General features: G+C 34.9%; 1 protein-coding gene across 1 annotated transcript in view; it reads right to left on the reverse strand.

Moving 5' to 3' along the window:
- Window positions 1–25,193, reverse strand: part of TDRD12 (tudor domain containing 12) — a 58,895-nt gene that overhangs the window by 27,484 nt on the left and 6,218 nt on the right. Inside the window, exons 3-12 of the mRNA XM_051979747.1 lie at window positions 24,787–24,923; window positions 23,330–23,449; window positions 20,712–20,767; window positions 19,531–19,616; window positions 17,219–17,405; window positions 14,703–14,821; window positions 6,350–6,426; window positions 4,359–4,436; window positions 3,181–3,241; window positions 2,528–2,632 (exon numbers count right to left, since the gene is read on the reverse strand). Coding sequence (XP_051835707.1) covers window positions 2,528–2,632; window positions 3,181–3,241; window positions 4,359–4,436; window positions 6,350–6,426; window positions 14,703–14,821; window positions 17,219–17,405; window positions 19,531–19,616; window positions 20,712–20,767; window positions 23,330–23,449; window positions 24,787–24,923 — 1,026 coding nt within the window. The remainder of the gene's footprint in view (window positions 1–2,527; window positions 2,633–3,180; window positions 3,242–4,358; window positions 4,437–6,349; window positions 6,427–14,702; window positions 14,822–17,218; window positions 17,406–19,530; window positions 19,617–20,711; window positions 20,768–23,329; window positions 23,450–24,786; window positions 24,924–25,193) is intronic.

A 25,193-nucleotide genomic window follows, 5' to 3' on the forward strand; every position in this document is an offset into this window, starting at 1 on the left:
GACATCATAGTTCAAAACATCCCACACTTCAGGCTCTAGCATAACGTATCTTAAAAATAAGGACAAGAAAAGTCTGAACTGTCACAACTCAAATTCCCTAGAATGCTTAAAAGAAATTGATTCTCTATATTATAAGCCTCAAACTATACTAGGAAAACCACAAGTCTAAGGAAAAAATCCAAAGAACTAACAACTTTACCCATTATATAAATGAACATGAATTTCCAAACCATTCATTGTTATGAAAGCAGATAGCAATACCAAAAATTTCACCAACAATCCCTCTAGTATTCTGAAAGAAGGGATGACAATCTCAATTAATTGATTATATTCTGAAAGATGAGCCAATCTCTCTAACTTTATCTCATAAGAAATAAAATTGCATGTAAGCAACAGAAATTTTGAACTAAAAACAAAACTGATTTTATTGGATTAGACTACCCAAATTTTTCTATTACTGGGTATTTGATGTTACCAAAGTCATCAGGGTAAGCTTGGATGGAATGGAGAACTATTATACATATTGTGCACCTCTGATTACTTTTTGATAACAAGATTTCCAAATACTTTAATGACAACAATAGTCTTAGTAGAAAAGAGATCTGATTATAACATCACTGAACTTTGGACTTAATTTCAACAAAGATTCTCAAAGAATAGACTGAATCAGTAAGAGTTCAAATCAATCACAACATAAAATTAAATTATTCATCATTTTATGTTTAGGTGACATCTAAAAAGCTGCCATTTTTCACTAAATATAATTGTACTACTCCTTTATATTTTTTAAAAATTGTGAAGAAAACAAAAGGTTTTTTTTTTATTTTTTTTAAAGCTATGCTAGGTTCCAAATCTAAGAAGGAATAAGGTAACCATCTGAAAAAGCCAAAACTACTGAAGTCTCATTTTGTGGATATTTTTCTCTCCCAAAAAGGAAAATTTTCTCAAAGTGTAAAAAGGAAAACTATAATGAAATGAAAGCCCAAATAAGTGAGGAAATGGTACCTTGTTATCTTCAATGAGATCAAGCTATCCAGACCCAGACTAATTACAACCTAGGACATGGAAAGAACTTAAATTTGTTTGCTGACAACTGCTGGCCACTTATATGGAGGATGTTCAGTTCATTATTAGCCCAGTGATGAAACCATATGGTTAAAACTGGAAATGCTCCCTGGTGATTAGGATATTCCAGGACAGGAATAATAATAAATATGTCTCATTGTACTATACATTATATTCTACAAAGTGTTTTCCTTATGACAACACTAGAGATATTAACCCCATTTTATACAGGGAAATGAGGCTAAAAAGTTAATTGTCCTGCCCAAGATACATCACCACCCATTTCCAAGGTCAGGATTTTGTTAAATGAAACAGATCCCAGAGGATCTACTACTATTACTATTATTATTATTTAGTGTATAATAATGTCATCATTCTATTTCATTAATAATATTTCATATTATTTCAAAAGTTCAATATATATTTTAATTTAATTATAGTATATCTTTAATACTGAAGCTACAGATTTATTCTTATCTTTTATTATTTAAGAATATATACCAAGGATTCTTATTAATATGGTATTCTGTTAAATTTCCTTTCTCAACCACACTGTGAAGCAGAGTAAACATATTATCCTCATTGCATAGTGCAAATATTATTTTTCTCATTAAATAGATGAAGAAATTGAGGGAAGAAGAGAAGAAGCAATTTGCCCGTGTTCACACAAATAATGTTGAAGGCAAATTGTTTAACTATACTTTTTCTGGCACATCATAGTGTCTCTTAAAAGGTTTCTCACACTCAAACCATTTCTGGATTATACTTTCTCCTCTGGCCTCTATAAATTAAATTATAAATAAATAAATTAAGAGCCTCATCACCATGCAGGTGAGTTTTTACTTAACTTAATTGGACACTTTTATTAGAATATAAAGGAATATCTCAGGTTCCTCAAGATTTTAATTTGCTTTGTCCCATACCATATTAGTCCTATGCCATCTACCACATCTTTTCTCAGGGAGAGAACCATAGTTTTCTGCTTCAAATAGCTTTTTGCTTATTTGCTTGTCTTTACCCAGAAAAAACCAGAAAAGTCAATCAAGCTAGAACATTTCTCTGAGGTCAAGAAATAAAAAAGTATATTTTCCACACAGAGTCAACACACTTGAGTCTATTCAACAAACAGTAAAGGACTCCTCAGAGCTGAGCACAATGAAAAGTTCTATAGCTCTTTATCTGACTACTAGCTACATCATTCTCCCCAGAAGTTCCCTGCTTATGCATACTAAAAAAAAAAAAAATTCTTGCTCACACATATATAATTTAAGACTTAAAAAGCACTTTTCTCCTAAGAACACTTAAAATAACCCTGCTTTAGAAAGCATTACTGGAATGAAAAATTAATCATATTTAAAAAAAAAAAGCCATACTACTGCCATCTAAAGAACTAAAGACCATTACACTTTGATATATTAGTTCAATATATAACTGCCACATGTTTCAAAGACAATATTTTTACCTTTTTTAAATCCAATGAAAGAGGTGCAGTTTCAAATGAACAGGGTTCAATTTTATTTCGAAGAACAACAGAAGGTTGTGGGATGCTAGACTTGGATTTCTGCAACTGATGAAGTGAGCAAAATTGATTATTAACTATTTTTAAAGATGACCACACATGAAGATTTACAAAAGATATATTTTTCAACATCAAGTTTTATACATGGATAAATTTATGAAATATAGGTGAAAAATTACTCCAATCCATGGAGTTACTATTACTATTTAACAAAGGAAAGGTGGACCTCTGGACCTTTCAGGTTGAATGTTTGATATCTACCAATGGTCTTAGCAGAGGAGGGATCTGACACTCTTATGATCATATAAATCATATGATCTTATAAATCTTTATATCATATATAATCTTATAGATCATATTACATCTAAAAAAGACACTACTTTTCACTAAATATAATTAATTGTATTTTTTAAAAACTGTAAAGAGAACAAAAAGATTTTTAAAAAGTTATGTTTGGTTCCAAAACCTATGAAGAGCTCCAACTAGAGATATACTACTACGTTTTCTCATATTCTCAGATTTTAAAGCAGAAAGGTGATGATAATGTAAACATGAGCAAAAAAAATATTTCTGTTGCTTTTGAGGCTTTGGAATACCTGCTGCATATCATGAATGCCATCAGTTTTCAAAGGATCAGGATTTAAAAATTGTAGCAACCTATAAAATATTAAATAAAAATGACAATTTTAGAATATTTTTGTGTTTTCAAAGCAATTATTTTAATACAGCTAAATCACATTAAAAATGGTCTATATGTCATAAAGCAGACAAAAACCATAGACTTTTTGGAGATAAAAGGACCCTTAAAGATTATATATAATTTATTTCCTTTTATAGATGTAAAAAAAAATGAGGCAAATCAAAGAATCATAAAGACATTTTAGAGGTAAAACGGGTCCTTCAATATTATAATTTATTCCCTTTTATAAACGTGAAAAATGAGGCAAAGGAGGACAAGTTACTAAATTGTCAGGCAAACAATTCATTCTTGTGGGGACCTTGGACTTATGTTGGCTAACAAAATAAGTACAGAGAACAAACGAGTGAACATCATGACATGGATATATATTCACTTTCTGTCCTCTACCTGAATTCTTAACGAAGCAAGTGCATCATCAAATTACAGCTAACCTGTATTAAGGTGCTTTTTATGTCTGGTAACTGATAAAAATGCATGTCTTTTCGATCAAAAAAAAAAAACTTAGTAATTCTCAAAAGGCAAACTCTATTAAAGTCATTTTGAAATCAATTCTTTGTTAATTTGAAGAAATGCAGAATTATCTACAGATTCAAATTATGATAAATTAAATTCACCTGAAGAGTCTTTAACTAATACAAGCAGTGATATTTTATTTCAGTGATCAATTCTTTTTCACTCTTAAAACTACCTGGGGAAAAAACCAAAAATCCAACGAAGACAGAAATCAAGAACAAAAATTAACACATAATACTGCTTCAAAAAATTCAAAGTCACCAGTAAATAAGCTATTATACCTGATGAACATTTTTACAACTGCTCTTGTTGGCACACTCCTCTATTATAATCAGAAAAAAACTATTATTATTTACCATCAAAAAATTTCAGAAACATGAAACAAAATTAAAAAAAAAAAAGGAGAAAAATCACCTGACCACAGGAAAAAGGCAAAGTTATTACATGTGTTATATATGGTATTATGGCTTCCAAGAGAAATGTAATTGATTCTCAGTATGAAATCATGTGACAAATTTAATTTTTCATTAAACTTTCTAAGCACTAGAGAAAATTCCTTACTTCACACAGCCATTCTTTTCATCATATTTCTTCTTCAATGTCAATTTGAATTGTTTTTCATTAAACTTCTGACATGAACTAGAAAATTTAAAAGAAAAGTTCATATGAGAAAATTTTATAAATATATGTCAAAAACACTGAAAATAGTTTTTTTTAAAGTATGTCACCACCTCATTTGTCTGATTAAACTGACATTTCAGCTAAATTGGACTGTGACTGCTTCTCTAAAGTGTCCCAGCCTTTTCTACCTTTAAGCCATCTTTTATGTTGTGGAGATGCCTACAGGAGCCTCCAAAGATCTACCAAGAAATGTTCCTGGATCTTTCCAGAACTCACTCAAATGACACTTCTGTCATGAAGACTTTACTGGGCTACATTTGACCCTAAGGGATCTTTCCCAATTTATATATATCGTGTTTCCCCAATAATAAGACCTATCCCAAAAATAAGCCCTCCCCTTACTGTGTAAGATTCCTCTAAAATAAGCCCTCCCCTGAAAATAAGCCCTATTGAGATTGCTACTGTAGTGAAGGTGAAACCCTGCAATACAGGGTACCCTCTTGTATGCACCATCTCCTCCCTTCCCCCCGGGGTGACACACGCTGCGCTCCGAGCTGCATCCAATCAGAGCTGCAGCAGTGAGCGCGTCATCCTGTTCTTCCCCAGTGATTTGCTTGCTTGTGCCATTGAGAGCAGTGCCGGGGAGCTGAGGTAGGACAACATAAAAACCCAGTATGTAAGTGGGAGTGAGGGGGCATGATGGAGGATAAAAGAAGAACTCTTTTTTTTTTTTTTTAAATTAAAATTGCTGTCAATGTTCATTAAAATAAGCCCTCCCCTGAAAATAAGCCCTCTGGTGGTTTTCTGTCCAAAAATTAATAAGACAGTGTCTTATTATCGGGGAAACACGGTACTTCTCTCAAGTGATGCATTTAATTATTTGTGCACATCTTCTCTAGGGTAAACAATCTTACCTCTTTCCACTTTTTCCTACATAATATGGCTTCTAGACTAATCCCTCACCGCTTCTGTCACCTTTTGGACTCACCATCAATGGTAAGGCACTAAACTTTGTAGGCAGACTGATCAGCATTGAATACAATGAGATAGAAATTAGGTATATCCCATGATATAAATGTTTTATTTTTATTAAAAGAGTTTAAAAGTATGCCCATTCAAAAGAATACCTACCATAAAATACTGGCTAAAAAAGTTTGTGGTCTACAGAAAACTTTCATTTCTTTTACATCAACTGTTGATAATATAGATCAACAATCAACAAGCATTTATTAAATGCTTTCTATGTGACATGCTGTATTATGTTCCCTTGTGTACTCTGTCCATACTTCTTTTATAACATTTTACTTACATTATAGTTATTTGTCTTTCATCACCATCTCCCCCATCTACCTCTAGCACTAGATTAAGAAGGGGGAGTAGGGGTGAAGTTGTAGAAATCATGTTCATTGTTATTTATCACTCTCAGCAACTATCAGTACAAACTTTTGTTGAAGTACATTTTGAAGTCTTAGTTTAAGAATTTACCTATTTTTTTTAATCTTCTTGCTTTTAATGTTTAATTCCAAATTGTCAAATTTGAAAATCTGGAGTCTACCTTTAATCATATTATGCTTCTCTACTTCCCTATGTGTCATCTACAAATTTAATAAGGACCCCAATTTTTTGTTTATCAATGACACCGACAGAAACATTGTTGAGGGCAGAGTCAAGCCCAGAACCACTTTGCATTCCTTAAATAAAAGACTAAAGGATTCAGGTACACATAGAATCATTAATATTCAACTAATTGCAAATCTTTAAAATAGCATTTATTGTCTAGATTACTAAAGAAACTGTCATTTATTTTGCTGCATAGTTACCAAAATACATCTTTTGCCCCCTTTTGGAAACCAAGGCAACTGATACCTTTTCTGGGTTTAGGATAGCTAAAATTAATTCTATAAGCAACTTTACTGAATTCTCAATCCTACCTTTCTGCTCGTACATCTGGCTCAGCATAAATAGTTATGCCTCCTTTTCTAGGACAATATGCTGAAGCTGCGACAGTCTGCACAAAACAGAAACATTTTCAAAAATGCCTGTATTCCTAAATATATACTAAGAAAATCTTAGTATCTCATGCTGCTAGAATACCTTCTGTCAAAACACCACAGCTTTTAAAAGCATTCAAAATTTAATTTCACATCTTAAACAGCTTATTTATGAAAACTGAAACACTGATTATTAAACATTTACCATGGGTCAGGCACTATGCTAAGAGATGGGGAGCAAAGCTGTAAGTAAGCACGATGGACTCTTTCCCTCCAGCTACATTCTAAGTGGAGACTGAGGGAAAGGAAGCCTTACTTGTTTGGCAGCAGGAGTCAAAAATAGCTAGGTGATGATGTGGTTCTGGGGAGATAAGCCAAAAGCTACCCTACAAGAACCCGGGTTTCCAGAGGTAGATGGGATTGCAGTGAAGGGGGGAGTGAGCTGAGAACAGGAAAAGTGGCAGGGATCTGGAAGAGCAGCAACAGGAGGATCACTTGTGAGGTCACCTGTAAGACCTCAACTATAGGGGTTATATTTGAAGTGAAGAGAAGAGGAAGGCCATAAATGAAGTATGTGTGGTGGGGGGGGGAGGGGGGAGAGGGATGTCAAAGAACATTCCTCTACTCTGTAAGCCCTCTTCAGCCACTGGCGAATTCTTCCTAGGTCTGACAAGACCCCTCCTGGCTGTGCTTTAGATATCATGCCCCTGTCCAGAAAATTACCCCCCTTTTTATGGGGTCTTCCCCCATTAGACAACAAACTCCTTGAAAGCAGGGATTGTCTTTTTATCCTATATTGGTATTCATTCCAAGCAATAGTCCTAGAGCTAGAACAGGAAGTCCTTAACAACAATCAGCTGCCTAGACTAAGAGGACTATGAGGATGATGCCAAGGTAAAACTATACAAATTAACCCAGTAATTTATAGGTAAATATTTAAATCATTGACTACAACAAATTGATTAAAACTCTCTAAAGGCAGAGCTAGCCACAGAACTAGCACCCATACTCTTGAACAGGAAGTAGGGTGTTAGGAACAGAAAATACAAATTTAAAAGTCAAAGAGCTCCTCACCTCAAAGAACTTCGATTCGTTTGTATGGGCCGTATGGGAAAGGAATAGTGTGTAATTAGCCTGAAGTGGTTGGTTAGATTATGTTTGCTGGGCTTACCCGGCTAAACAGGGGAGTTTGTGTTTTATCTTAAAGGCAACGGGAAACCACTGAAACTTAAATAGGGATGTGACCCATTCAGATTTTATAGTCCTAGGGCAACTGTAAGGTGGGTAGATAGAAAAGACCAGATGGCAAAAATCCATACATGCAAAACTCTTTTTTTAGTGGCAAGAAAATGGAAATTGAGTGGAGGCCCATCAGTTGGAGAATAACTGAATAAATTATGATATATTAAGTAATGGAATATCATTATTCAGTTATGATAGACTTAGCTCTACTCAGCAATGCAATGATGTGAGGCAATTCCAATAGACTTGAGATGGAAAATGCTATCCACAACCACAGGGAGAACTACTATTTTCACCTTTTTTTTTGGTTTGTTTGCTTTTTTCCTCATCCCGCCCCCCCCCCCCCTTTTGGTCTGATTTTTCTTGCCCAAAATGACACATATGTAAAAGTTTTAAATGATTATACATGGGGCAAGCTAGGTGGCACAGTAGATAGAGCCCCAGCCCTGAAGTAGAAGGACCCGAGTTAAAATTGGTCCTCACACACTTAATCCTACCTAGATATGTGACCCTGGGCGAGTCACCTAACCCCAATTGCCTTAGCAAAACAACAAAATAATCACACATGTATACCTGATATCACATCACTTGCTGGGGAAGATGGAGGCAAGGGAGACAAGGAAAAAAAATTTGAAATTCAATCTTACAAAAATTAATATTGAAAACCATCTTTACATGTAATTAGAAAAATAAAATGCTATTGAGAAAAATAACTGTCCAGTCTCTTTTTTTGATCAAGGCTTTTAGGTATCCCAATAATTCTTAAATTATCTTTCTTGGATTTATTTTCCAAGTTAGTTGTTTTTTAAATGAGGTATTCTACTTTTTCTTCTATTTTTGCCATTCTTTTGATTTTATTTGATTTTTGCTATCTCAGATAGTTGTTAGTTTCCACTTGCCCAACTCTAATTTTCAAGGCATTATTTTCAGCCAGCTTTTGTATCTCCTTTTACATTTGGCCAATTTTAGTTTTTAATAAGTTTTCTTCAGTGAATCGTTGTATATCTTTTTTTTCCCATTTTTCTGTTTCTTTTGCCAAGCTGTTGACTTTTTTCATGATTCTCTTGATTTTTATTTCTTTTCTCAATTTTTTCTCTCTTAATTTGACTTTTAAAATGATGTTTGAGTTCTTCTAGGAGGTCTTTCTGAGCTTGAGATCAATTCATATTTCTCTTTAAAATTTGCATTTCGACACTGTTATCCTCTTCTGTATTTGTTTTGATCTCCCCTGTACCATAGTAGCTTTCAAGTGCTTTTATTTTTTGCTCATTTTCTGGCTATTTCATGACTTTTTAAGTTGAGCTTTGCTCCTGGAATATAGCAGGCACTTTTCCAAGCTTTTTGTGCAGAAGGCCAGGGGCCTGGTCATTGGCTTGCTGTGCGGGGTGGATCTCTGGGCCTAGATGCTCACCTGCTGTGCCAGACAACCCACCTGCTGCCCAAGGACTAGAAGCCTCAAGCCTCATACTTAGCCTGCTGTGTGCCATTGGCCTGAGGCAGGACATCCCTGAGACTAGGAGACTCCACTGGCTTGCCCTGACATTACTTACACTAGGCTATGCTTCCCTTTTACTCAAGTTTTCCCACAGTCCTTCTAAGTTATCTTGGACTGGAAAATTGTTTCACTCTTTTTGTGGATTCTGTCATTCCAGAACTCATTTCAAGGCTGATTTAAAGTTGTTTGGAGACAAATATGGGAGAGCTTAGCTAAGTTCTTGCCTTTTCTCCACCATCTTGACTAGACCTTCAGGAATTGTATTTTCCTTATATTTAAGTTGCTTATGAAGTATCTAGCTGAAAATTTACAAGTGACATAAGTGAATAAGACTAGAGACTGGGGGAGATTGATTCTAGGACTGGAATCAAAGACTAGGGGGAAGTGGATTTGACACGGAGATGACAATTAAACCCACAGAAGCTCAAGAGGGTACTAAAAGTGAATAGAAAAAGATAAGGGTATGGAGGACAAAGCCCTAGGATAGAACCATAGTTGAAGAAATGATGGTTACAAGCCACAAAAGGAAGGTCACACCCAACAAAGATGAGTGTCATGAAAATCCAGGGAGAAGGTGGTGGTCAATGTTGTCAGATGCTGCCAAGAGGGCAAGAAAAATCAGTTGAGAGAAAAAAACCATAAAATAAGCAAAAAAGATCAGGAACATCAAGGAAACCAATGCCTGATGAAGTAATCTTTCCCCAAAATAAACTAGCTAATGAAGTCTAGATGTGGCTTTGGAATGATTTCATTTTTCAAAAAGTTCATTGTTTCTTAGTTATTTGTGGCTGATTCTTTGTGACCCCATTTAGGCAACTTTCTTCTCCAGCTCATTTTACAGATGATGAAACTGAGGCAAAATACATGACTTGCCCAGAGTCACACGGCTGGTGAGTGTCTGAGGCTGGATCTGAACGCAGGAGGATGAGCCTTCCTGACTCCTGGCCTGGCACTCACTACACCACCTAATTGCCCTTTCAAAAGGCACAAAGAGCAATGAAGGAAACTACTAATTAGGACCTGATTCAGAGCAGGAACTGGATGCTCAAGTACAAGTGGAAGCACCCTTGGGAGGAAATGATGTTCCACCTTAGATTTGATTAATTAGCAAGTATTCTCCAAGTCTTCCAAGTTGGAAGCAAATTCTTCCAACTGAGAGTCACTGTGGTCACTGTGTTCTTTCTATATATATGTAAAAAGAATGAAAGAGCTTACACTCTAATAGACGAGAAAGTACATGTAAAAAGATATACATTTAAATTGAAAATGAATAAATTAAAAATTATACAAAATAAAAAAATAAACAAGATCGTTTGGAGGAAAAGCTCTACCAGCTGGAACAATCAGGAGAGGCTTCCCTCAGAAGATGGGTCCTAAGTTGCTTCTTAAAGGAAAAGAGACTCTCTTGAGGCAGATGTAAGAGAGAAGGGGATTCTCAACATGTGGGCTGGTCAATGCAAAAGCACTGACTGCAACAGAACATGGAGTATCCTGTGTGAGAAAGAGAAGGACCAATCTGTCCAATAGAGTGTACAAGGGGAATAATGTTCAATGAGACAGGAAAGGGAGTAGGGCCACATTGTGATGGTCTTAAAATACTTAACAGAGATAAAAGAAAAAGAAAGAAAGAAAATCGCTTAAGAGAGGAATTTATATTTAATCCTAGTGTACCAGAAAATTGCTGAAGTTGGTTGAGTAGAACTGTGCTTGAGTAAAATTAGAATTACTTTAACAGCAATGGATAAGAAGAACTAGAGTACTAAAGAGAAACAAATTCTAGATATCACTAAATTGCAAAGCAAAAAGTAATTTTAGTTGCCAAAAGGCTAATTTGGAGGATATTAATGTTACTATTACTGTGGCATTGTCAGGAATTTCACTGGAGCATTTTAAAATTTAGGATTATAAATAGAAAATTACAAGTACAACAATGACATGGTGTTAAAAGTTGGCACACAGTACAATTGTAAACTACAACACTATTTTTTAGATTAGCAAAAAAGCAGAAACCAAGTAGATGCCCATCATTTGAGGAATGGCTGAACTGTGATATATCAACATAAGAACCTAAGAAATGATGATTATGAAAATTTCAGAGAATTTAGAAACACTTGTATGTATAGGTGTAGAGTGAAATAAATTAGAACAAAGAGAATAAGTCACACAATGACCACAATTACCTAAGTGGAAACAGTGGCATAGTACAAAACTCTGAGCAAAAAACTGACTAATCTTCATTTTGGAACCTTTAAAGTAAAACACTTTATTCTTTCAATAGACAGACTATAATTATGGAACACATCACTTTATCAGGCATGGCCCATCTGTTAGTTATTTTTGTTTAAATATAGAGTCTAAAAAATCTTACTGCAGTTTTAAGTTATTAAAGCTGCCATACAGCTCATATTCCCTTGTATTCATGTCACCAACAGTGCACCCAATTCTTGAATGATGGGCATACATTTAATTTCTAACTTTTTGCCATTATGAATTGCTGCTTAAACTTAAAGTTTCAAACTATAGTAAGATTTTTGGGACACCCTGTATCATTCTTAGAAGAGTTCTGCTAGATCAAATGAACATTGCTAGCACTAGTTAGGAAATCACAATATTTTTTTTAAATAATAAAACATTAAAATCAAATAGATGTGCTAACAGAGCTATTGTTTAATTCTCTGTGAAGGGAAATGTGATTAGGAGAGAGAAAAGTACTTTTTAAAAAATGTTTGCATTTAGAGTTTTCCAACTATTGAATGCAAAGACTGCCTTTAATTCATGGCCAAATTCTAGAATGTTATTAAAGACATGTTTTATGGGCATGTAGAGGAAATTATGCTCATTAACTTGCAGCATGGCATTATCCACAACTGATTATGCACATTAACTTCTTTCTCTCCTGGTCATAAGACCTATAAATCAGGGAAATGCACATGTTTTGAAAAGAAAAATCTTTAACAAAAAATAATTTTTAAAAAAATGTTCATAGATACAAGAGTAAAAAATTCTCCTGCCACAGAAGAATCAGTCGAAAGACCTAAGAACATTTAGCTTAGAGGATAGAAGACTTAAGGGATCACAGTTTCCTTCAAGTATCTGGAAGACATAATATACCTAGATTTTAGGACAGCGTTGTGTAAAGTAACCTCTGTTATTCTTGAAACTAAAATCTAGAGTTATAGAAAGAAGGGAAAAGGAAGCCTGTACCAAATGTTTCCAAGCGCCACACGTTACATACTAAGCATTTTACAAATATTATCTCATTTGATCCTCATGATAATCTGGGAAAATAGGTACCATTATTTTCCCCATTTTGAGGTCAAGTGACTTGTCCGGGTCCACACAGCTAATAAGTATCTGATACAGGATTTGAATTCAGGTCTTGATTTGAAGCCTAGACTCTATCTAGGGCCACATACCTAATCTGATGCTCTTACAGTTAGGTGGAATCCAAATTATACTAGCATTTAGCAGTCATCTAGTCTCTCTCCCCTTAACTTGACAAATTAGGAAACAAATTCAAGGAGATTACAGAGCTTGCCCAAACCAAGTGAAAGTTTCTAAAAGAATGCCCCAAAGATCTCACTGGGCCTCCAAGAGGGGAATAACTGCATTAGTGACCTGCTTATCAAATTAACAGATGGCACAAACCTAAGATGAATAGCTATGACAACAGAGGACAGAATCAGGATCAGGAAACATCTTCACAAACTAGACCAAAGCAAATCTAATAAGATGGACTTTAATAGGAATGAATTCCAAGCCCTACAATTAGGATTTTTAAAAATCCATTGCAAAAGCTTAAGAGGGATAGACATGAATAGAGAATTAATGTTTTTAGAATGAAAATGTCTACAAGATCAAGATTAACCCACAGTGTGATAAGCAAACTAAAAACAAGCTATGGTAGTCATACCATTAAGAGAATACTGTTAAAGATGGCAACCATGATGGTAAGGTACTTTTTTGGGGTCTCTGATTGTCATCTTTTGGATTTTAGTTAAGCCTATGAAACCATTCTCAAAATAATGCTTTTAAAATGCAAAAGGATACACAGGATTTCAAAGAAAATCCATTACATTTAAATATGGTTATCAAAATAGCTTTTAAAAAACATGTTCACACAATGACATGATTCAGACCAGTTCCAATAATCTTGTGATGAAGAGAGCCATCTACTCCCAGAGAGAGAAAATGGGAATTGAGTATGGACCACAACATAGCATTCTCACTCATTTTGTTGTTTGCTTGAATTTTGTTTTCTCATTTTTGTTTCCTTTTTGATCTGATTTTTCTTGTGCAACATGATAATTGTATAAATATGTATACATATATTAGATTTAACATATAATTTTAACATGTTTAATATATTGCTATCTAGGGGAAGGCAAGAGGAGGGGGGTACAATGTTGAAAAATTATCCATGCACATGTTTTGAAAAGAAAAATCTTTAACAAAAAATAATTTTTAAAAAAATGTTCATAGATACAAGAGTAAAAAATTCTCCTGCCACAGAAGAATCAGTCGAAAGACCTAAGAAAATTTAGCTTAGAGGATAGAAGACTTAAGGGATCACAGTTTCCTTCAAGTATCTGGAAGGCTGTCATATCGGAAAAGGGATTTGGTTTATTCTACTTAATGCCAAAATGCAGGATTACAGTTATAAGCTGAAGACCGTTAAAAGTGCCTAATTTTCTGTGCATATGTTTTGAATATAAAAATCTTTTTTAAAAAAAAAAAGTGTCTAATTTTGGCTTGATAAAATACAAAATTTCATTAACCATAAGAACTGTCCCAAAGTAGAATAAGACCTTTCAGAAAATACTGACCTTCTAAGTCATGAGAAGATATTCAAGCAGAGGCTGAATGGCAATTTGTTCAAGATTATTAGGCTGTGTCTCATTCTGCACTGTGAAGTCTGGCACTCATGTCAAGTGTTGGGTAGCACACTTTTGAAATCACTGCCAGGCATTATATGATTAATATGATAATATTAAGTCTTTCAAAGTTGTTTTGTTTTTATAATATTGTTGTCATTGTATAAATTGTTCTCCTAGTGTATGAAATGATACAGAATGAAATGAGGGACAAGTATTCCCAGGTTTCCCTGAAAAAGTTCCTTTTTAAAATTTGTTACATTTGTCCCATTTTGTCATTTGTTACAGCAACATTTACAATATCCTATTATATTTCCATACTATGATATGTTAAATCATTCCCCAACTCATGGGAATCACAAATTTTCAGTGCTTTGCCTCTATAAAGAGTTATTTAAATGTACATACATATGGATCCTTTTGCCATTTCTCTCTTTGTGGCATCAGAATTTAGTGTATTAAAAGAAAGAATTTGCTTTTGAAATGCCAACTTTATGATTTTATTTTCTGACAGGATAATTGGATCTGAAAATATTGATTCAAACAATTATGTTCAATATGTACAGAATAGTGCTCAGGTTATAGCTAAGTACCTCTGAAGACTAAAATATTTTTGTTTATGTTATAGATTTTAAAAAGCAAGATTATAAGCTTTTCTGTTAATTCAATTTTAAATACTTACAATGTTATTTATTTCTTTTAAAGAGATACACTCCTTTTCTTTATATATATTCTCTATCTTCTCATTGATTTTTTTAGAGGATAAATCTAAAGAAAGTCCATTACGTTTTAAAACCACACCTGCAAATTAAAAACAAACTGTCATATAAAAAAAATCGAAAACAATAGGCTATAGCTCACATAGGAAAAAAATGTAAAAAAAAAACCCCCAAAACTGTGGAACCCTAATAAATGGAATGCTCAGGAAAGGTGTAGTTCAACTTAATTGAATTCTGTGTTTTGTTCAAAATTAAATCCCAATCCCTTTTTTCAGCCTTTTTTGGAAAATTTTTGGAATATATTAGCGATTTATTTGACTTGTTTTCCAAATACTACACAGTATTTCTCTTTGACTGATTATTTAGGATCCTGCAATGCTCTAAGGATATCATCTAAAACATTAATTCTCCTGGGCCACTCTAATTGTAGAAAGTACTACCCAAAAACTTATAACTAACTACCCAAAAACTTATCATGAGCTTGAGGTAAGTCTTTCTAAATATTCTTAATGATGGAAAATCTTTGTTCTTCTTAAGGATGGATGGGATGGCCATTAGCTGGGGAATGGCTGACTAAGTTATACATATGTAGAATATAGTTAGAATACATAGTATGTAGAATAAGTTATAGCATGTAGTAGTTATAATGAATAGTATTTGTTCCATAAGAAATTTCAGGCCAATTTCAGAAAAACCTGGAAAGACTTAGATGAATTGATGCTGAGTGAAGTGAGCAGAACCAGAAGAAGCAGATCATTTCTTGTTAACAGTAGCTGGTAAGGAATGAGGCTCCATTAAGAGACATCTCCCAGGGATCACCCCAGCAACAACAGTCCCTGTTGGCTTCTCACTCCCAATTACCCTATCCCCACTATTGCCTACACCTTCTCCTTGCAACCCAGGCTGTTTTCCTATCTCAGTCCCCAAAAGCCACTGCCAGTGTTTTGAGGTGATTAAAGCACTAGCTTCACTACCTATACAAAATATGGTTCAAATCAAAGAGAAATTCCCTTTGGATGGTACAGGCTGAAAGTCATCTAGTAAGAATGCACCTCTGGTACCCACACAATGTTGAGAAAAAGCCGAGGATGCCGCTGGGCACTCGGGGGAGGAGCCCTGCCATGGACAGATAGGAGGCAAACAAGCCACAGAGGACGTGGATCAGCTGTTGTTTGCAAGTGGATGAGATCACAAATGTAGCAGAGCACATACAAAGCATCCTATTAAGCTCTGGAGTAGATGCAATGATAAAGAAAAGGTCCCTAATATTTAATGATAATGTAGATATATTTAAAACCATTAAAAAGGAGTCAAAATAAGCCTTGATACATTGGAAAAGCAGCCCTAACAATTTATATTACTATTCCAAGCATTTACTTCAAAGATCTGCAGTTCTGTGAGTGCATGTGCTTACCTTGCATTTTAATGTAGAACAGTTTCCTAGAGTTAAACTAATTGAACTTAATATTGAAGCATTTTCTATGTGCTAGGCGCTGAAAATACAAAAATGAAAGTGAAGACTGTGCCCACCTGCAGAAACTTGGGCCCCTTCCTCCTCAGGGAGGCCTCCATCCTCTCCCAGGGCCTCCCCGCCTCCAGCCTCTCTCCATTCCAACTTCTCCCCAAGACACTGGCCAATGTGATTTTTCTGGGCCTGACCATGACAGCACACCAGAGATCTGTGAGCACTGCTCTCCCACAGGCCCAGCGCCAAACACTCCACTAGTGCTTACACAGGTGCTGGCTGACTCTGAGGGAGCAGCTTCCCAGGCTGGCTCTCCTACATACCGCATGACTTAAACAAGTCCCTCCTCTGTGAGGGGCTGGGCCACATCAGCTGTCCCACGGAAGCCAAGGCCCTCCACCCCAGGGCCATCCTGCAGCTCACTGGAACCCAACTTTATGTTTAACACAATAAAAAATGCGATTCGATATGTCAGATATGATTTTCTGACTTTAGATGCAACCTGCAGGGATCCATTTCTATTTTGGTTTCCCACCACTGAACTACATGACCTTTAAGTTAGCTCGTTTAACTTGTGATCCTACTACAGTAGCATCACTTGATCAACTCCTCATCTTTTAGCCTAGTGATACAATTTGGTCAGGATGAGACAAGTATCCATCACTGGACCTGTTAACATAATCTTTCTTTGCCAGAGCTTATGGTCTAAAGAGGTAATGGTCATGCTGTCACAGGATCACAGAGCTATATCTGAAAGACACCCAAGAGGCCATCTAGGTCAACCCCATTTTACAGACAGGAAAACTGAGGTCCAAGGACATTAAGTTAATTGCCCAAGGTCAAGGGGCAGTAAGAATCAGAGACAAGATATGAATCTAAGACAGGATATGAATCTAAGTCCTCTGAACTTTCAGTAAAATAGGACCTTAATAAGAGTATAGTGAGCAAGGTGTCTTTATGTGATGACTGGAAACAAAGACATTTAAAATTTATTTGCATGTGAGTTATACATACTTTTTTCAAGTTTTTCAGGAATCTTTTCTTGCAACAACATTGGCCAAAGAGCAAGTGCAGGGTTGATTTTATCCGGAGGGGATTCCAAACTCTTTGGTGTAGCTTTCTCTGGACAATCAATTTTCTTTTCCTTGGGTGTTACATAACAAGCAAAGTTCTTTGCAACCAGATCATCATTAACACAAACCTTTAAAATTAAACACATAAGTATTATAAAGAATAAAGTTAATTTTGCTAAATGGTACCACAAACTAAGTGGTATTTGGCACAGTACCAAATAATAAGAAATTGCCTGCCTCACCCCAAGGCCACAATCTAGGAACAAAGTTAGATTATTTCCATCTTCTGAGATATCCCTACCTCCCACCCAATGCTAACTTCAAAGACTCTTCAAGGCCACTCTTTCACCCCAAATAACTTTTTCCTTTTGTCTAACTCATTCTCCAAAACCCACCTGAAGTTCCCTTCCAGACACCTGACCTGGTCTATCAAGAGTAGAGCTGGAGGATTTTGGTTACAATTAGTGCCTGTGATATACTAACTTATTTCTCCCTTTGTCATCTTGTGTAATGGGCTGAGGCTTGAGTTGATGCACTGAAGTCCCAAGCACGTGAGGCTAAATAGTAATTGGACCATACCTATTAATATATATGCTTGGAGAAAGAATGGCCCCGCCCACTCTTTGTGCAAATCTTGATGTGTTATATAGGAAATGACATTTTTGGTGGGTGGAGGCAAGGGAGTGGAAAGGGGAGTGAAAAGGGAAGCGGAAGGAGAGACTGCTGGCTGGCATCTTGACACAGCTGCTCACATTGCCATTGCGACAGCCCTTTACTTCCGATCCCCCTCTGCTAGCTGGCTTCCTGTCGCAGCTGCCCATATTGCTATCACAATCTTTCTTGCCCATATTGCTATCGCAATCTTTTTTCACCTCTTCACTTCAATAAAGATTGAAGATTTTTCCCTTAACCTGAATTCCTGACTCCAGCTGATTTTAAATACATGGTCATCATATCTTTGGCAAATCAACTCACCTCTATAAAGCTCAGTTTCTTCTTCTGTTAAAAGAAGGGCTCACACTTAAGCTACCATTTACTTTGTCAATGATCCTCCATTCATCCTAGCATCATTTCAGACACAAAAGACTTAAATGAATAGGGAGAGCTATCCCCATTTTCTCTTCTGAAAGCAGCTATAAAGCTTAATCTCTGGAGGAGATCATTTGGGTACAAGGGGCCTTTGCCTTGGACATTAAGAGGATTATCTTGTCATTTGTCATTGCAAAGTATAATAGGCTGATGTCTAGTGAGATTGGAGTAACTAAAAAATTTTTAGTTTCTATCTTGAATTTTCAAAAGCTATTTTTACTTAACAATTTGATTCAATTAAAATATATATAGTCTCTTAGCATATACCCCAATTAAGATCCATAGCTATAAATCCATTAATTTGGGTTGTATTCATTCCTATTTTTTTTCCTAATTTCAACAGGAATTGGGCTAATTACCTTTATCACAGTGTTCTCAAACTTTCTGGTCTTAAGATCTTTTTATACTCTTTATACTTTTTTTTATACTTTTAAACTTCAATGAGGATTCCAAAGAGCTATCATTTATATGGGTTATATATCTACTCATATTTGAAATTAAAATGTCTTAAGAGTATAATGTACTTTTGCTATTTGTTTAGTCTTATTAATTTCTCCTCCCCAGGAGGAGCTTAGGCTTCATTAATATAACATGTGACACAAGATCAAGGGGGCCAGGAGAGATGACATATTAAAGCAGGGGTCCTCAAATTACGGCCGCGGGCCAGATGTAGCAGCTGAGGGTGTTTATCCCCCTCACCCAGGGCTATGAAGTTTCTTTATTTAAAGGCCCACAAAACAAAGTTTTTGTTTTTACTATAGTCCGGCCCTCCAATAGTCTGAGGGATAGTGAACTGGCCCCCTCTTTAAAAAGTTTGAGGACCCCTGTATTAAGGAGTATATGTAGTGGGAGTGTAATGAAATGTTAGACTTCTAAAGGGTCTATTCTAATGGAAATTCTGAGGAGAAGGAAGAGAAGTTAGAGCATGATTACAAAGTATAATTGTTGGCTCTAGTATCTGAATTGTGTGTGAATTCATCTGATACCTGCTTCCTGCAGGAACATATCTAAAGTTTAAACTGCTTCATTTATCCTAAGTCTGTTCATTCACTACACCCTTTATGGAGTTCAGAATATTGTTTCTAACACTTCCAACTTTAAAATTCTGAAAGTCCATGATTCCAAATCCAGAATTTTTTCCAATACAAGCTGATTTTCACTTACCTTTTCATTTTTTATAGTTACATAAAGGTAAACATCAAAAATATCTTCTTCCATACCACATAATTTCGCTTCAATCTGTGTTGTTGCTAAGTATGAATAATGAAAAGTGTCATTTGTAAGGCAACAAAAACAAAAATATCTTTGAAATTTAGTATTAAAATACCATTTACTTTTTAATTTTTTAGACCTCACATTATCTTACTTGGCATAAAGCTATAAGTCAGATAATTTTCTTTTGCATACTTCTTTATACATCCACCACTTGGTACCTTGGACTTGAAAAATCTCCCTTATTCTTTCCAGCAAAATTAGTCCCAACAACAACCCATGAAAACTCTCCTAAGAATTTTGGGCAAATGTATCTTCATCATAAGGAAGCTCCCTAATGGGGGAAGAGTTTTTCACAAGGAGGAAGACAATTTACAATGGAGGTGTTAAGCCAGATTCCCTTTGTTATTATATTATATGGGTTGCTAGATCAATTTTAACTCATTTGAACCACCAAAGCTCAATTCTGGAGCTTTTGTTATATACTACTGACTCTCTTCCCCAAGAGAAATCAAAATCATCCTTTTTTGTCTATTAATATCTTTTAACTTTACTAGGCTGGTCCTCAGAATAGAGGACATTATCGCATTCCCTTGCCTATTCCTATAAAAACCACCACACCCCTCATACTAATCTCAGTATCTACAACCCTGTGTATGATTTTATACCAGTCCTCCTTCTTACCTTTCCTACAGAATCCTGTGCCCTTTCTCCTTTCATCCATCCAAACAAATCCTATCCATCCAAGATCCAGTTCAAGGCCTATTTTATTTCTTCAGAATTCCTACAGTACTTGTGATCTATACTATACAATAAATAATCTTGTAGTACCTTATATGCTATTTCTTATCTAATAGACTAAAAACAGGAACTATGTATATACTGGCAACCAGTCTAGTACTGGTCACACAAAGTAGTGATTCATATTAATTCTAGTGAATTAAATTCAAACATAATGACCAATTTAGGAAGAAAACAATGAATTTTATAAAATCTTTAGTTATCCACATAGAAGACCTTTCTCTCCCCTCTCTCAGGAATCTAGTTGTTCCAATGTTTTTTAAAGTGCCTTGCAAAATTAACAAAAATTATAATATGAAAGAAAAAGATTGCTCTATTTTTGTTTGTCTTACCTTTTAGAATATTCTGAAAGTACTGAATAGCAGCACTATCCCATTTCTTAGCAGGTCTGGAAAAATATTGAACACAGATTCATTCATTATTTTACGAAAAGTATTATCAAAAGAAGAATCTGATACTGAGTGTTCTTATTTTTGGGTTTTTTGCATTAAATTTTTAATATTATTGATTTATTTTGTTTGTACTTGTTACAAGAAGTTTATCTTAGAAGAGGGAAATCACTGGTAAATGACTGTGCTGTAATAAAAAGGATCAGTAAACAGTTAGAAAGAAAAAATATATCCTGAATATAATAAGGGAGGATGTAACAACCCTTTCCCTCTCTGGTTAGTAGACATGGTGTGATGATCATGATAGGTCTATTCTACGGTGCTGCTCTCTAAAGTAGAAAAACTGAACATTTCTATGCCTACAAATAGCAGTCAGACTTTCTGTCATTCTAATCACCCTCTTCTGGATATGTTGGCCAACACAGCTAGAACCATTTACAGAAGTCGTGGATACTGTTCATACAATGTGAAGAAGATAAAAACTTTTCATTTCTATTACCTCACTATGTATTATAAGCAATAACCCTAATTTGGTTTGCAGAATAATTCGTTTTTCCTTATGAATCCTCTTCCCATGAGAACTATCTAAATAACATTTATTTAAGTTTTCTTAAGTTAAATACTTCACTTTGTATTTAAATTAAATTTGCACTAAGACTTTTGGGACACTCTGGCTACATAAATATATATATATATGTAAATATATGTGTGTACATATACATTATATATATTATACAAATGGCAGCTTATTTTTGTTTATAAAATAAGCATACAAGAAAGATGTTATATGTATGTTGAATGTATACCGAGAGACAAGCCTAGCAATGACTACCAAATCAGGAAGCATTTAAATAATATAATGAATGACAAATCAAAAGGCTTCCTAAAAAGGAAATGAAGTAGTTCAGGATACATTGTTACCCTTTAATGACGAGTAGAGGGTAAACTATCATGCTCTACTCTAAAAAGTCATTGTCGAAGAAAGAAAAATGAACTGGATGATATTCCGTGTTTATAAATTGAGTTGGAAGCAGAGTTGAATTGAGTTGGAACAAATGCCCAATCAAGGATAGGGGAATGAAAAGGCAGAATCAGGGACAAGAGACAAAGGATCAAAGAGAGACAAGACAGAGGCCAGAGAAGAGATGAAGTTGTGATGCAACTGAACAAGGAAAGAAGTAAATCCAAAGCATGCATTCCATTAAGAAACAACAAAGTGGTAGAAAGGGCATGAAGTAGACCCTGGCTAGAACTAAGAAGGCAACATTGACGATGTCAGGGATAAGTAAAGGAAAAACCAAGTTACCTAAAGAAGGGAAGGAGTAAGAAACACACATACATCCAAGGAATTATGTAAGACAGAGATAAGCAAGGTTAGAACAACAAGTAAGCCATCATCAGAAAATGGCTTAGTAATGCAAGAGGAGGATGACAGGTCATGAACAGATAAAAAATATATGGAGTTTAGGAGGCAAAAGGTCAAAGGAAAGTAAACTAGCATGATCAGGGGTGGAAACAGGACGAAAGCCAGTGATTCCAACCACAGAAGGGACTGAACATGGGAGGAGTATAAGGGAGAGCATTCTTCGGTGGCAGGTGTATTGAGTAGACAGCAATACCAGAAAGAAGCATAAGCAATAGCAGGGGCAAAGTACAAAAGAGGCTCTAATTAACAAAGAGATAAAACATGTTCCCATCTCCTCCTTCCCTTTACAGGGGAAACGGAAAAGGAAAAAAAAGGTAAGACTAAAGAGGGCAGGTAAGGAAGCAGAACCAACAGCAAATAAGTCCATGGAAATAACACCATGAGGGAGATGGAAAAGAGAAAGAACCATGTCGATAGAAAAGAGGCCATGGGAAAGGAACAAAAAGTGACTAGGAAAGAGGGAAAACAAAAGGTGACAAGTGAATGGAACTCTATAAATATTTGTTGAATAGGAAGCAGAAAAAGGAGGGGCAAATGTTAAAATGAAAGAAAGAGTCAACACAATGTTAAAGGAAGGCAAAGCAAAAAGAAAAGGAAGAGGGTAGCCCACAAAGAGAAATTATTTGTATTACAAGTATCTTATAATTTTCAGTTATTCATACTAAGAGTAACTAGAAAGAACTTCAAGAATATATCTTGGCAGGGCAACTAGGTGATGCAGTAGATAAGGTATCAGCCCTAAAATTAGGAGGACCTGAGATCAAATCTGGCCTCAGACATAGAACACTTCCTAGCTGTGTGACCCTGGGCAAGTCACTTAATTCCAATCGCCTCAGGGGGGAAAAAAAAAAAAAAGAATGTATTCTGGCAACCATAAGCTCAATTATAGACAAATTTGTTATCAAACAGTATGCTGGGAAGATTCATTCTGGCAAGTTTTAGGGAACTTTTGCTCAACTGAAATATGACATTTTTATAAACAGAAAAAGAATATCCAAGATTCATGTCGTAATAAAAATATAGTTTTGACAAACCTTAACAGCAATGAAAAGGTATAATTTAAATGTCTTGCATTCGATTAATAAATATTAAACTATTCAAGTAGTATTCAATAGTTCTAAAAAGTCTTACTTACACAATTTCTGCATTATCTTCACAGAAGTCAATATGTAACGTGACTGGTTTTGTGCAGTATAGTCTAAACTTTTTTGCTCTATAAGGAAGTTGCATGAAAGCATCTACTGCAACTCGAATGCTAAAAAAATAGTAAAACAGACACAAAATCATTGCATAAATACCAGGGTTTACAAAGTAAGCAAAATGACATTTGATTCATGCATAAAAAGGTGATGATAAATATTTCTCTCAAATATAACTAATTCAGAAACTCAAAGATCCATAAATAAACTAGTACTTCCATTTGTCACATTAAATTTCAAAGAGAACTTAAAGAGTCATAATATCTAAAGTACAATTTGTAGGTAGTAAAAGCATAACAAATCTAATATAGTTAAAAAATTAGAAGCTCATTAATTAATATAACATTTTATTTTTACATAGCACGAAATTTTATCACTTATTTTGGCAAATAAGCAAGCATCTTTATTATTATTTGCTAACTTGGTGTATAATAAGGTAGCGGGATGGAGCACTGATAACATCATATTCAAAATTATTTTAATCTCAATTCTTCTAAAACTTATGACAATTTATTTTCCAACTAAAGAAGTCCCTTAGCATTTGCAGTATAATCACTTGAATGAATAAATCATTATTTACATGACATAGTTGTTACTCCTTAAATAAAGAGCAGAATACCTATGTCTTAGATAATTTAGGTACTGTACTGTTTGGAGGTTTCATATTAGATGACAAATGAGGTCTTCAAAATATAATTTTAAGATTCTTTTGTTTGGACATTAAATTTATAGTGTGACAGTGTGTCAAAAGAACAAACTCTAAAAGAAAATCTAGGGGCAACTGGGTGACACAGTGGATTGAGCACCAGCCCCTGAAGTCAGGAGAACCTGAGTTCAAATCTGGCCTTAGACACTTAATACTTCATACTTTCTAGCTGTGTGACCCTGGGCAAGTCATGTAACCTTAATTGCCTCAGGGGGTAAAAAAAAGAAAATCTGAATTATCTATATAGCTATCAAAATAGTTTCCACCAAAACAAAAACATGAAACAGAAAAAAATAAAGAGTTTAGTAAAGAACAGATTATCACAAAAATCATAGAGCTAAGATAATCTTTTTTTCTAAGCCTACATAGAGATTTTTTTTTTACTTCAAACTCCCTATAGATATAATTCCAGGATTTGCCTTTTTTTCAGAATTGTGAGATCTTAGTTTTGTTTTAAATATAGCCCATGAGTAGATGGGTGAAAGGCGGTAAGTGTCCTTTGATGCCTATTGTTTACTTTTCCTTTGCATTCATGGAATATAGGGCCAGTAAGTTTTTCTTTCTCAAAGCTATGTGATACTAGCTCCTTTAATCTTTTCTCTAAAGATCTTGTATTCTACTAGTCCAATTTACAGATTTAAAATTTCTTATATTAAAAAAAAAAAAAGGTTCATGAGGTCTACATACTTTTTTGATTTTACAGGAATATATTTAGCAAAATCCACCAGGAAGCATTCTGCCAAATAATGATCTGCAGAGGACATGATTGACTTAATAACTGCCCTACACCAGCACTTCAGTTCCTGACAATAAACCACACAAGCCTGCAAAAACAAAAGATAAAAGTTTCTTGGTTGTAATTAACATCACAAATCACAGAATTAGAGAACTAAAAGAGGTACTAGAAAATCTTGAATGCAAACTCCTTATTTTTACAGATTTGGAAATTCCAATTCAGTATGGTTATCAAATGGCATAACTGCAGATAGAATGTCCAGTTCAGTTCTCTTCCCACTACTATTTGTTTCCTCTTAATTTAGGAAAAATTCTGAAGAAAAGAGTAAAGGAAATGCATTACCTTACCACTTTAAATA

Source organism: Antechinus flavipes, chromosome 2 (genome assembly GCF_016432865.1).
Source record: "Antechinus flavipes isolate AdamAnt ecotype Samford, QLD, Australia chromosome 2, AdamAnt_v2, whole genome shotgun sequence".
NCBI classification, from domain to species: Eukaryota; Metazoa; Chordata; class Mammalia; order Dasyuromorphia; family Dasyuridae; genus Antechinus; species Antechinus flavipes.